General features: G+C 48.4%; 1 protein-coding gene across 2 annotated transcripts in view; it reads right to left on the bottom strand.

Moving 5' to 3' along the window:
- The window catches only part of Wdr25 (WD repeat domain 25), a 134,161-nt gene that overhangs the window by 1,285 nt on the left and 119,009 nt on the right, over positions 1-13,867 (bottom strand). For both annotated transcript variants that reach the window (XM_029540820.1, XM_029540819.1), the window contains exons 5-6: positions 1,820-1,990; positions 662-802 (exon numbers count right to left, since the gene is read on the bottom strand). In XM_029540820.1, the coding sequence (XP_029396680.1) occupies positions 662-802; positions 1,820-1,990 (312 nt within the window). The remainder of the gene's footprint in view (positions 1-661; positions 803-1,819; positions 1,991-13,867) is intronic.

The raw sequence follows: 13,867 nt of genomic DNA, 5'->3' as shown, positions 1-13,867 counted from the left end.
TATTTACTCAACTCTGCAAAGGATGAGCTGAGGCCAAGAAGCTTCTGAGCACAGGGCTGGCTTTATATCTAGTGACCCGAGGTGAGAAGTTGCAATCCTGCTGTGTGTCTGCACTGTGGAGGTGTGACCTAGTCTTCCAAGGCCACCAGCTCCAGCAGTCCTGTGACCCATGGGCTGCAAGTCTCCAGTACAGTCATAAATGCCCAGTACAAACTGCAAACTTATTAAAACAAGAGTATGTAGCTTGACTGTGCAGCCTCGAGTGTGATCTTCACGGATGGCAGCTCCTAGCCAGTGTCCTGGGAATGGGACCCAGGTGAGGCAGTTTCTGCAGAGCTGGGGTCTGGTGCCACATAGTCAGTGACTCCCTAGCTTCTTCCAGCTCAGCAAAGCAGGCCTTCTGCAGAAAAGGAGTACACAGAGAAACGGCCCCCGTCTATCCTCCCCTGCTCCTATTCCCACCCCTGTGACACGTGAACTGGCATGCTCTCCTGCTCTGTGGCTGGGCACTAGATGTGTCCTGGGCCTTGAGTGGACCCTTGTCCACACAGCCAGCAGTCATCCACTTTATCAGCAGAGTGCCCAGAGGATCCACATGCCCTGGCTGGAAGCTTTAGGGCCAATGGTCAACATTTGGCCTCTGTAACAAAGATGGAGGTACCTTGTGACCTTCGTAGCGTCTCCGTCTGCTCATCCTATAGGGCCACACAGAGGAAAAGAGAGCCAGGTAGTTGCCATTGGTTTGCGCCAGGAACACAGGCTCCCTTGGATGCAAGGCGAGGCTGGGGCAGGTGTACCTCTCCTGAAAGAGAAGGCCATGGAGGGGTGATGGCTACCACCGAGGATTTTTGCCTCCCACAGATCCTCTGCTCTTGTAGCTTTGTCCATGTCTCCTGGGCCTTGCCTTAGGAGGCTGAGTGGACTGCTGCTGTTGTAACAAAGTTACCACACGGGTGGCTGCTGTTGTAACAAGTTACCACAAGGGAGGTGCTGTTGTAACAAGTTACCACACACTTGGGAGCTTTAGAACAACACTCCTGCTGCTTTATCCTGCTGCTCTGCAGATCCCAGTGGGCTACCCGGGTGTTGACATGAGGCGTCCCTTCTGCAGGGCATGGAGGGTTCCTCGTTCCCTTACCCCTTTCCATTGTGCAGTCATCTGTGAGCCTGTGGCAAACTAAAATATGTCCCTTATACGTGTGTGTGTGTGTGTGTGTGTGTGTGTGTGTGTGCATGTGTGTGTGCCACGCATATAGAACATAACCAAAAGACAGTGATAGTGGTAACCACTACCATGGTTGCCATGGAGATGGTGGTGGAGTTAGTGGTGGTGACCACAGTGATGGTGATGTGGTGGAGGTGGTGACCATGGTGATGGTGATGTGGAGGTGGTGACCATGGTGATGGTGATGTGGCGGCAGTAGTGATAGTAATGCTGGTGATAGAGGTGGTGATCCCAGCAAAGGTAAGGTTGGTAGCGATAATGGTGCTGGGTTGGTCACAACAATTCTACTATCAGGGAGGACTCTCTGCCCGACGCTATGCTCGATCTTTATAAGCATTCCCTCTTTTCTTCTTCTTAGTATTCCATGAAGTGCTATTATCAAAGCCATGGGCGGCTGGACCAGAAAGGGCAGTCAGCAGAGGCTGCCACTGTGTGCAGCAGCCCTAGACCCGACCTATGATTACCCCTGTCCTAGATACTTCAAAGAAATGATCTCCCCCTGCCCCAGACAGAAAGGAGCCAGGACCCCACCCCAGGGCTGCAGGCAACTCTCTATGGCTGACATGCAGAACAATTCAACCCAAGGTTCCTCACATGGAAGATCTGGTTGGAGATCTTGGCAGCGGTCCGGAAATCCCAGGCGATAATGGTTCGGTCAGCAGAGTCCCGAGTGGATGCATCCGTACTGCTGAGGAACTCAGAGCCTTCCTGGAGAAAGAGAATGTCCAGGGTCTGCTGGATGGTGGCCTTGTAGCCTTTCACCACCTGTAAGAGTAGACACTAGTCACCATGGTGGGCATGGGGGAGGTGCCCACCTAGGGAGGGCCAAGGAGTATTAGTTAGTACTCAGGGTGGGCAGGGCCAGTGAACCTATTCTGGGCTGTACACACTCCACACAGCCCTGGCATAGATGGTTTCCTGTGACTTTCCAACCTCACCAGGCCACAGCTGTTGCTCCTGGGAACCAATGACCTGTCAGATGCAAGCTGACCTGCTGGTTCTGCCCACCATCTCTGTCAGTGTGTGGGCAGGTACAATGAGATGCAGATGTTTCCTGGGCTGACAGGGTCCCTCAACAGCAGCAGTAGACAATGAACTCACATTAGGGATGGGGGTTCCCACCTTGCCCTCAGTACCTAAGGAATAGCACCATCCAGCAATGATGGTGTCATTCCTCTGAGAGGGCCTGAACATGTCACGTAGCTCACAGCTACAAAGCTTGGACTACTCGTCCCTGGACAAGTAGCAATGACACTAGGAACAAGCATTCTTAGGACTCAAGTCTCAGAATGTAGTTTACATTTGGTTTTGATTTTTATTTTCTGGAACTTGCCTTCTAGACCAGGCTGTCCTTGAACTCACAGAGATCCACCTGCCTCTGCCTCCTGAATACTGGAATTAAAGACCCGTGCCACAACCACCCAGCAGAACATGTCTGACTTTTAAATCTGTGCTTTATTTTCTAAGGACCATCACTGGTATCCCCCAGCCTCCTCTCCTAAATGAGGGGAATCATGCCCTGCACTGTCTTCCATGTGTCCTGCTCTGACATGCCTGCTTTGGTAGGAGCGGGGTCCAGCACAAGGACTCAGGGCACCTCCTCCACTGAACGAGCTCTCACATGGCAGGGCAGGGCATGATGCCAAATGCAGCACTGAGATGCCCACCCATCCCCTGCTATCTGGAAGGGAAGCACAGCCAGGACTCCAGCCAGCCCACAGGCACTGGCCACCAGGTTATCGGCTCCCTGGGCTCCACCATGTGGCTACAGCAGACACACAGTTCTGGGGTCATCCTTTCCCGCTGGCTACCAAGTGAGGTGAGGCCAAGCCTCACCCATTCCAGCTGCTTCCCTTGGGACTCACAACTGGGTTTTCTGCTGGCCAGTCCCTGCCTCTGTAAGTTACTAGGGGCAAACGTGGGCAACAAATGACTTGGCCTCTTCACAAGTAGGCTTCTACTGAAGTGACATCAGACCTGCCCACCCCCAAGCCCTGAAGAGGAGAGGCCAGCCCTGCAGAGCCATGAAGGAAGGACAAGGTGACAGTCTGCCCTCACAGATGCTTCTAGGAGCGTCTCCAGCTACAAAAGCTGCCTGCTTTTCTTGTAGACACAGGATTCATGGGCTCAGAAGGTAGCAGGCAAGAGCTCCAGGCATCCAGGACCCACACTGCTGCTAGGCATGAAGCTGAGGCAGGACCTAGGACCTGGGAGGACAGGACCTATCACAGCCCCCAATATCTGCTGCACAAGTTTACACAACACCCAATGTTCGAGCACAGTGCTGCTTTCTGGTGGGCAGAGGGGTCAGCGAGCAAACTGAGGCCTCCCCTTGGCTCTGGGGGTCTTCACTGCCCCTGTTCATCCCTAAGCAGTTCAATTCCACCACCCTGAAACCCCTTCTCCCGTGTCCTTTGGGACTCTGTGCCCATGTTAAGATACCTCTGCTCACCCTTCCCCTTTAACTGTCTCTATCAACCGCAGGCCAGGTCGCCGGGCATCAAGAGCTAACTAGGAACATGAGTGACTGCAGAGTGAGAAGCAAGTCTGACCATGTCTCACCTCTAGACATATCTCTGCAGGTGGCCCGGATCCTTCTCCCTGGTGAATCTGTGTAGAGCTGTCCGGGTCATAGAGGACAGCAGTTCGTGGTCACTATGTGTGCCCTGGGATGTGTGTGGCCTTAACAGTGCGTGCTCTGTAGCCTCCTTGGGTTAGACCAGGGAATGATGAAGGCACCTGGGGGCTCTCCCTATATTTTCTAACTCAGGACAACAGCCCCTTCTGGGTCTGGACAACAGCCTAGAAAGACATGCCCAGGGGCCGTCAGCCACACATGTCAGAACTACCTGTACCCTGCACCTTCCAAGTAAACTTTACCAGAACAAAAGGCACACATCTTCTCAGAATGGCTACAAATAGCACAGTTTATTAGGGCACCATAAAAGCATAAAAAAGCTGGGAAACTGGCTGTGTTACAGATGAACCCTGTCAACGAGGCACAGCTGTGGGCAGGAAGCTGGTCTTCGGAGTGCTTGTCACCGAACATGCAGACTTTCCTTCCCGCTGAGACATGCCCTATAGGCTGGGGAGTCTGACGGCAACCTTGATTATTACCCGGGCAGCTGGCACGCCCTACCTCAGGACTGGAGCCAAGGAGGAGCCTCCACTGGCAACCGCAGGCCCACTGGAAAAGCCTGGCCGTGGGGCAGGTAGACGACAGCTTGTGTCATAGCTGGAGAATGGAGACTGCCTGTGGACAATCAACCTGGACACCACTGGACTGGTTGCCTTGTCTCTTTGGGGCCCTGGCTCTCTCAGATCAAATGGGCTGTTCCAGTGAGGTACTGGCCATGGCCCAGGTCTCCGCTCCCAGATTGTTCCATTTCTCTGATAACAGGCATATGGGCTTCTTCAAGTGTGAGAATGTGACAGTCTATACATGCCATCTCTAGAGCACGCATGTAGGGCTTGTCCCTAAGGCCGAGTCAGTCACAGAACTTTGAGAATGACCGTTAAAATGTCTGTAGACATTAGAGAAGCAACAAAACTTTACACTAATAAAGCAAAGGAAAACATAAATCAGAGAAGACGTGACTGGATTCCTTTACTGGCTAGGCCTTGGGGTATTTCCCAGCCACAGCTTTACAGTCAGGAACAGTGAGAGAGAAGCCAGTCAGGCTGACCAAGTGACGAGTAACTAACACAGCTCACTCACAGACAGAGAATGAGCAGATATATAATGAACGAGTAACGGGCAGCCACGTGGGAGAGGCATTTGTGAGGGGCATTAGATGCAAAGGTTAGCATCTGCAATACCAGCAGCCTCTGAGACGAGACAGCCTCTGAGAAAGCCTGAGTTCCACAGAAGATGGCGAGAGGACGCAGCTCATCAACAGGGAAATGGCTTCAACCTTGCTCATAACAAGAGCAATTTAAGCAAACTTAAATGTCATCCCTTGCCTATTAAATGAGCAAACTCCCAGAGTCTGACAGCACCTCTGTTGGGTGGTGTCAGGGTGCTGGACAGCTATAAGCTGCTGGCAGAGATGCACAGACTCAGAGAGGAGGGGCTGGGCAACCCCGGGCAACACTTCAGACGTATTGGCACCCTGCAACCCACAGCCCACCCCACACCCAACAACTGGTTGTAGAGTTGCATGGGTGGGCAGGACACCAAGATGTCAGCATGATGTCAAAGACAGTGAAGAACTGGGAACAGCCCAGCATACGCCACGAAGAGCACGGGGAGGACACAGGCACCACCATGCCTGTCGAAACACCAGGGAGTCTGTCTTGCTAAAGCCAACACCAGGGCCCCATGTTTAAGCCCCACTGCAGAGGTGGAGAGAGAATGAGCAGAGGGTGATGGAGAGGTGTATGCACCAGTGTTTACATCGTTAGGAACAGTCAGGTGTGGTGACACACTCGTGCAAATCTCAGCACGGGGGAGGTCAAGGCAAGAGGGTCTGAAGTTCAAAGCCATCCTTAGTCACAAAGCAGCAGACACTTAAGGTCCCATTCAATAAGCACACAATAGAAATTTAAGCTTAAAATAAAAATAAATAAGTATATTTTACCAGTAGAGAAAGGGAGGGACAGAATGAGGGAGATGGGGTTACCAGGTGAATTTGGTTTTTTCTCTGGGGGCCGGAGAGATTGCTCAGTGGTTAGAACACGTATTGCTCTTCCTGAAGATCTAGGCTCAATTCTGAGCATCCACACCCTCCTTATCAGAATCCACGTCAGGTCACAACCTCCCTCCCAGAGAGTACAACACCCCCTTCTGGCCTCCCTGGCCACCTGCACACATGTGGCTGGCTGGCCTGCATACATACACACATGCATGCCTGCATACATACATACATAATACATACATACATACATGCATTTAAATAAAAATCCTTTTTAAAAAAGATCTTACTTTGTAGATTTCACTCATGAATAAGGATCACTGATGACAGACAGTTTAGGTTTCATGAACCATGTATAGTCAGTCACTGAGTCACTGTTGCAGTACGTGCCCGTGTGTGTGTGTGTGTGTGTGTGTGTGTGTGTGTGTGTGTGTGTCTGTGTGTCTGTGTGTCTGTGTGTGTGTGTTCTCAGGAGAGACAGCTCGAGTGTGTGCATATTATAGTTGATTACAGGCATAAAGCCCACGTTTAGCCCAGGGGCCATATAAAAGCAGGTCACAGGCCAGATGGGGCTTGTAGGCTCTGGTTGCCAACCCTTTCTCTAGACTCATGGACATATTTTATTAAATTAAATTATACTACAAAATTAACTTAAAAAGCAATTTTTAAAATGTGAAGGCATAATTAAGCAAATCAAATTAACCAAGTATTGATTTGGTAGGTTAACCGCACAAATAGGATTGCTTTTAAGAGAGTTTAAAGCACGGTAATTTAATGCTAGCTCCTTAGTTGAATACATGTTATTAATGGAAAATCAGCAATCTGGTGGCAGTCCTAAGTGGATATACATTGTGAACAATAACAACAACAGCAACAAAAACCTTACCAGAAGGTTAGAGCATTTCCCAGCCATCGATTGCTAATACCAAAAAGAAAAATGCCACGGTAAATGCAAATGAAATTTTCCCAGAAAAAAAAAAGTTTAAAATGAACACGCAGCGCAAGAACAAAGCCTGCACGCTTACACTTGAACTGAGAGTCAGGATAGGTGATGTATTCTGTCTTAACAACAAAACCACTGCTGGCCAGCTGGGAGGTAGGTGGATGGATCTCTAAGATCAAAGCCAGCCTGATCTGCAGAGCTGGTCCCAGAACATCCATGGCTACAGAGAAGCCTGTCTCAACGACCCAGACAAACAATCAATACTGCCCAGCTCTGTCCACTGACGGCAGAGGACACTGAAGGCTACCAGAGAGCTGACTGTGGTCCCTAAAGCCAGTGAGGTTCCCGAGGATAGCACTGGTGACAGTCCAGGCCCTTGAGAACTGCCGTAGCTGTGGCACACATTTGGTGACAGTTTGTCACCCAGTACTGGTGGTATACATGGCACTGCAGAGGAATTCTATTCAGACCATGGAACTATCTCAGCACGGGGGTGGGGGACCACTGCCCGACATTAAGATGAAAGTACACCAAGACCAGAAGGGTCCCTTCCACTTGCCTACCATCTGGATGTTGCAATAAAAGCTCTGGACCAAACTCCAAAGGCTGAAGAAACGCAAACAGTAGCAGGTGGGCTGGGAAGTCCAATGAGCAGCTACAGAGAGATTGGCAGGACAGGTGGAACCATACAGTGGACCCTTACTCCCAGGAAGCATCCTCAGCAAGCCCACTGTTATGACACAATTGCTGTGCCAAAGTAGAAAGGAACGCAGCCTTGACCATCTTGTCAGTGGGCTTCCTGAAGGAGAAAGGAGGAGGGAGGAGGGCAGTAGACAGGAGCCCTGGGGGACACTCACCGGAGGAGTGGCCCATGACACAGCAGAAAATGCTCATGTAATCCAAAGGAGACAGGGGAGGAGCCGCAAAGGAAAACAAAATGGAAAGCGGTAAATTGGTAGGGCCCAATTTAACCACATCGATAATCACTTTGTATGTAAATTATTTAAACCACTAACTACAACCTATCACGCTGGATTTATTTTGTTTCCCCTGAAGTTCCAGCAAAGCAAATGTAGTGCCACCACCTGCAGGCCAACTTGCTTACGAGTCTGGGGAAGGAGGCTCACTTGGATCCAGGAGTCTGAGACCAGATCCTGTTTCAAAAATAAATAAATGAAAATTAAAAAAAAAGAAGACTCAACGGGTTCATCCACCAGAAAGCCACTTTAAATCAAACGAACCAGATAGACTCAAAGTGCTTGGTTGAAAGGCATACCATATTAAAGCTAATCAAATGAAAGCCAGCGTGGCTGCGCTACCACTGGGAGAGCCACCGTAGAGAGGAGGACAGTTAAGAGATGGAGTGTCGGCTTATCTCACACCCAGACACATATGCCGATAGGGCGACTTCCAGAGTGTACAGAGCAAAGGTGGCCAACTCTGCCAGGAGGCCAGGGGGAGCCCAGTTATGCCCAGGGGTCTTTCTGAAAGGTAAGACAAACCCTGATCAGGTCATTCTTCATGTTAGGACCCTACACAGGTCTGTGGCAGAAACTACCAGACCTGAACAGGTCAAGCACACTAACAGCTTCCTATGAAACGGATGGGACCCCGCACGTTCCCACTGACCTGAGGGTGAAAACCTCACGATACACAGTCACTGGGTGGCTTCCTGCTGGGGTTGTAAGGTCACACAAGCTCATGGTTTAAGTGCTTATCCCCCATGCCAATTGTGCCATTTAGGGAGAGCAGGGGACCTTCAGGAGAGGGTCACCAGGGGCGGGCCTGATTTCTGGCCTCCCTGTTGCAGGTCAGCTGTGAGGGACGGTCTCTACCACTCCCAGTACTGCCGAGGCCCTGCCACACCCTCTCCACCATGCCAGAGTGAAATTCTGAAGCTGAGCCCCTCGGCCCTCCTCTGGATTTCTCCTCATCTTGTGCTTTGATCACAGAGACACAAAACTAACAACTACCACAAGTGATGGGGTGATAGGGCTCCAGGAAGGACCGTCCTGCTTTCTCTGGACAAACCGAGCCATTTATGAAGGCAACCTGAGAGAACAGGGCTTATGAGTGAGATGTACAACAAGCTTTGTTATCAATGTTATAAAAATAGCTATGGCCACCAAAGATAATAACAATGCATCACGGGGCGGCCAAGTTGAAAGTCTATATATAAGTCTTCCAGAAAAGAGGTCTATGAGTAAGGAGGGCAGCTGTTAGGAACTCTACAGCACAGGGCTGGTAAGATGGTTCAGCAGGTAATCGTGCCTGCTACCAAGCCTGACGGCCTGACTTCAGGTCCTAGGACCCGCGTGGTGAGGGAGAAAACTGACTCCCACAGGCTGCCCCTCACCTTCACTGTGGTACACACGTGCCCGAACACAATAAATACAGATTAACGTAAAAACAAACAAACAAACTTAAATCTGTAACACAGATTTAGGGGTCCTCCAATTCTGTTCCAATGTTCCCTTGGGAAGCAGTTTCAGAAAGTTTTTGTAGAAACAGAATAGCAAATCTGAGAATCCCAAATACAGGCATTGGATGCTGTCTGATGATTCTCAGGCTTTTGGTTGGTAGAAACTAGGGTATTGTAAAGTTAATACATTCTGAAGGTTTTTATCTGTTAGTCACAGGACATTAGGTCTGACACAGAAATGGGCAAGGAATGGCTATGGAGGAGAATAAAGATCGCTCAAGACAAATTGTAATTAGGCTGTGGATCCACAACATTCCAACCTCCCCATCCACCCACGGCCACCAACGCTTTAATGTGCTAATGGGGTTTGCGGAAGGTTCCCTCGTCACAGCTTCTTTGGGGAACATTTGTTCATGGCGGAAAAGAAGAATCCTAGCCCTCAGGCAACTAGTATAGAACTTCAAATAGAAGCAGTGAACTCCAAACCAAGAGAACTGAGAAGGACTCAGATGTGCTCTAAGCCACCAGCGTCAGCAGGCTTGCTCTAGCTCCATGGAGTAAGACAATGATATTTCTCACAGTTCTGCAGTTTAGAAAAGCCCAAGATCATGGCACCAGAAGACACAGTGCTGTGCGAGGTTCTGCACCTTCCTGCCATCTCACAAGGCAGAGGGAGCAGAGGAGACAAACACTGTCTTCACAGGGCAGGAGACATGGAAGAGCAGAGAGAGCGGTCCTGATGAGTCCCCTCTGACCCTTGCAAGGACCTTAACTCCACTTGAAAGAACATCCATCTCCTAACACGTCACCTCCCAGAGCACTAACCTCTCATTTTAAATTGATTTACAATTTACTACTATGATTTATATCACACATGTTAGCACCTGCATGTGCAAGTCAGAGGACAACTCTGTGGAGCTGGTCCTCTCCTTCCACTTTCATGTGGGTTGGTCTCGGGAGTCAAACTCAGACTGCCAGACTTACGTGGCAGGCATCTTTACCCACTGACTTTACCCACTGAGCCATCCCACTAACCCTGGAGCCATCTATAAATACATCACTGTTGTTTGAAGGAGAGATTCCTCGTAGGCTGTGTGAACACCAGGTCCCCAGAAGGTGAGGCCATTGGGGAAGGCTGCAGAACCTTCTGGAGATGGAGACTTGCTAGAGGAAGTGGGTCACTGACAGATGGGTCTTGAGATTCCATGCCTGTTCTACTTCCTGTTCACTGTCTGCTTTCTGACCACAGATGCAATGTGACCAGCCAGCCCCTTGCTCAAGCCACCATGTGCTCCCCACTGTAAAGGGTTATCCATCTCCAACTGTGAAGCAGAGGAAAGCCTCCTTAAGTTGCTTCTTCTCAAGTCACAGTAACAAGAAAAATGAGCATCACACTCACCGAAGGGCTCATGCTCTAGAGTGTAAGTATGGGAAAACAGACATTCAAACCACAGCCTAGTTGCTCCTATAGAAAAGACAGAGACAAAAAGAGTATGGAAGACCCACCCAATTCTGCCAACCAAGCTGACAGAACGGAGTACGCGGCACACAGGGCGGCATGAAACAGACCACGTTAGACCATCAAACAAGTCTCAATTTAAAAGGACTAAAATATGCAATATACATCCTGTACCCCCAGTGGAATTAAGTTAGAAATGAATAACAAAGGCATTCAGGGAAAACTGTCATGTCTTGGGAATCTAAATACAAACTTTTAAATAATCCACAGGTCAAGAATAAATCAAAAAGGAAATGAGAAAGTATTTCAAACTGAATGAACATAAAAACACAATACATCCGCAATGTTCAGCAGAGATGTGATGCCTACAGGGAAATTGGCAGTGCTGATGGAATAGAAGAAGAAAAGTTTCAGGCAATGACCTCAGCTCCCATGGGAGGGAAGTAGAGACAGAAGAGAAAATGAAATTCCACAGTGGGCAGACAAGAGGGTAAAGAGGATAGAAAAGAATTTCCTGTTTCTTCAAAATGCAAAACAAATAACAAAAACCAAGTGAAACCAAAACACGCTGCTCTGAAAGACGACATTTGTAAATCTTCAATGGCCTGCTGGGGGTAGGGTGTCTTACCAGCATCAGGGATGTGTGGGACAGGAAGATGACACTGGCAATCTTTCAGATATAAAATGCCATCAAGACAAATACCCCATCCACATTTCTACCTTTGATGAAATGAGCAGCCATCTTGAGGGAGAACAACAGGAAGAGCCGCACACCGAGGGATACAGATCATAGGTTTAGTAAATACATTCTCAAACCTTTTCTCAGAAACAACTGCATGCAAAGTGGTCTCACTGCTTAGTCCCAGCAACAGTTTACATCAACTAGAACAACTACTTCAAAAAGCTGATGAAGGGCACCCTTGCCAGCTCACCCCAACACCACACCCACGCGCAGGTTCCAGGAACCCTGAGACCCATACCCTCGTGGCAGATGCACAGATCATAAAGGGAAGGCATGAGGATGGATGGTCTACACCACAAACACACGGGTGTGCTAATGTTTGAAAATCAACTGACAAATCTCACCTTGACAGAATTTAAAGAAACGAAAACAACAACAACAAAAAACCACGATGCAATAAAGTCCATCAAAGCAGGAATGGTATCTAATAAAATCCAACTACCTGCAACTTAAATATCTCAGGAAATAAGGGGGGAAAAGGCTAATTTCTGAAACTGAACAGCACATCAAGAAAAGGGTCCAGTCAGTGGTCCTCCAACAGGGAGAAGAACGCTGTCCTCCCTCTAGGCTCCAAGACCCAGGCGAGGCTGGCCACTCTCAGGGCTGCCAGACAACACTGTTAGACATGTCTGAGGCAGGGCCCAGAGCAAGGAAAAATAAGTAATTAATAGATAAGTCGATCCATCTAAGCTGGAAAAGAGCAAGTAAACGGACTGGGATTCCAGGGGACATGATTATCTACTTTTAAGAGCCCACCCAGCATCTACAGAGAACACACCAGAACAAAGGCTGTAGGAGAGCTGCACAATCCAAGGCGAGTAGTCAGGAGCTTATTGCTTCCCTAACAATAAGCAATCACAAACTGAAATTCTGAAAACTAGCCACAAAGCTTGGTACTTGCTATGACTTACAATCACAGCATCGAAAAATGTAAACACTCAGGGATAAGCCTGACCAGGAACTAGATAAAACTACCTGCTTTCCTGACAGATATCAAAGAGTGCTCCTGGGTCAGAAATCTCAGGCTCATTCAGAGTTCAGTTCTCGCTCAACTGCAGACACAATAGCAAAGTTCAAGTAGACTTTGTCTCATTTTGTTAGAGTTGGACAAGGTGATTGTAAATCAGATGCAGATGAGATCAAAATCAGAGCAGTTAAGTCAGCAAAGAGTGAAGCACGTGCCAGCCAGTCCTGAGGCTCCTTATGAGGTGCACAGCAATTCAGATAGAGAGGTAAGGAGCCCAGAGCATAGAGACAGACCCACACAGGGGCAGCAGCTGATGTCCCACAGGGATAGAAAGGAACCGCTTACGGGAATACAGATCACCCACAGTTAGAAATACAAATTCCATCCGACCTTCACCATATACAAAATTAATTCTAATTGGACCCAACTTTAATATAAAGCCGGAACTATAGAACTCACCAAAGTGAACAAAGGGTCACAACGATTTCTGAAGGTGATGGGCATATTAATTATTCTGATGTGGAGATGCATATTAGATGCATGAATACTCTATATAGCTATAATGTAGGTGGCTGACATGGCAGTACATGCCTGTAATCCACATACTTAGGAGGCAGGGAAAGGCTGTCAGTTCAAAGTTAGTGAAGTCTACATGGAGATTTCTGGGCTAGCCAGGGCTTCATGGTAAGGCCTTTTTATTTTATACTCATTTTTATACATGTAAAAATATAGATGTATATATGTCTATACATGTCAAGGTTCGTGAAACTTCCTTCATACTTCAAACATGTGCTGTTTGTGATCGGTCAGCCACAAGGCAGTGTGAAGAGGGAGCTAAGAACACAGCAGAAGCTGGAGCAAATAAAGAGAGTTCCCAGGGCTGAGGACGTGCATCAGTGGGCCCAAGTGGAAGAAAGTCGTAAGGTCCTGCAGTGGGAAAGACACTGAGCCACGCTCGGAAGGAAGAGTGGGCAGCTGCTGCAGCGAGGAAAGACGCAGGCTCTACGGACATGCGCGGGACAGCAGAGCCAGTCATTTTAAATGATGTCCACACTGCCTTGAAAGGATCAAGGGAGAAGCTATGCTAACTCCACATTATTATATATTATATTACACTATTATATACAGTATGTATTACATTATTATGATATATTATTGTATATTGTTATGTGTGGTATTATATTATTATATTTGGTTACTTATTATATTTTTTACTGTTATTATTATTATTTTATCATCTTCCTACTAGAAAACGCAGCTTCAGATGGCCTTGCTTGAGTAGTCTGTCAAGTCCTATGAAGGTTGTATGCCTCAGTGTGGGGGAATGCCAGGGCCAGAAAGTGGGAGTAGGTGGGTTGGTGAGCAGGGGGAGGGGGACAGTGATAGGAGGAGGGGAAACCGAGAAAGGGGATAACATTTGAAATGTAAATAAAGAAAATATCCAATAAAATAGAAAGAGAGAGAAAGAGAGAGAG

Source organism: Mus pahari, chromosome 7, assembly GCF_900095145.1.
Source record: "Mus pahari chromosome 7, PAHARI_EIJ_v1.1, whole genome shotgun sequence".
NCBI lineage: Eukaryota > Metazoa > Chordata > Mammalia > Rodentia > Muridae > Mus > Mus pahari.
Note: the sequence above shows the minus strand (reverse complement) of the source record. Positions and strands in the feature narration are given on the sequence as shown.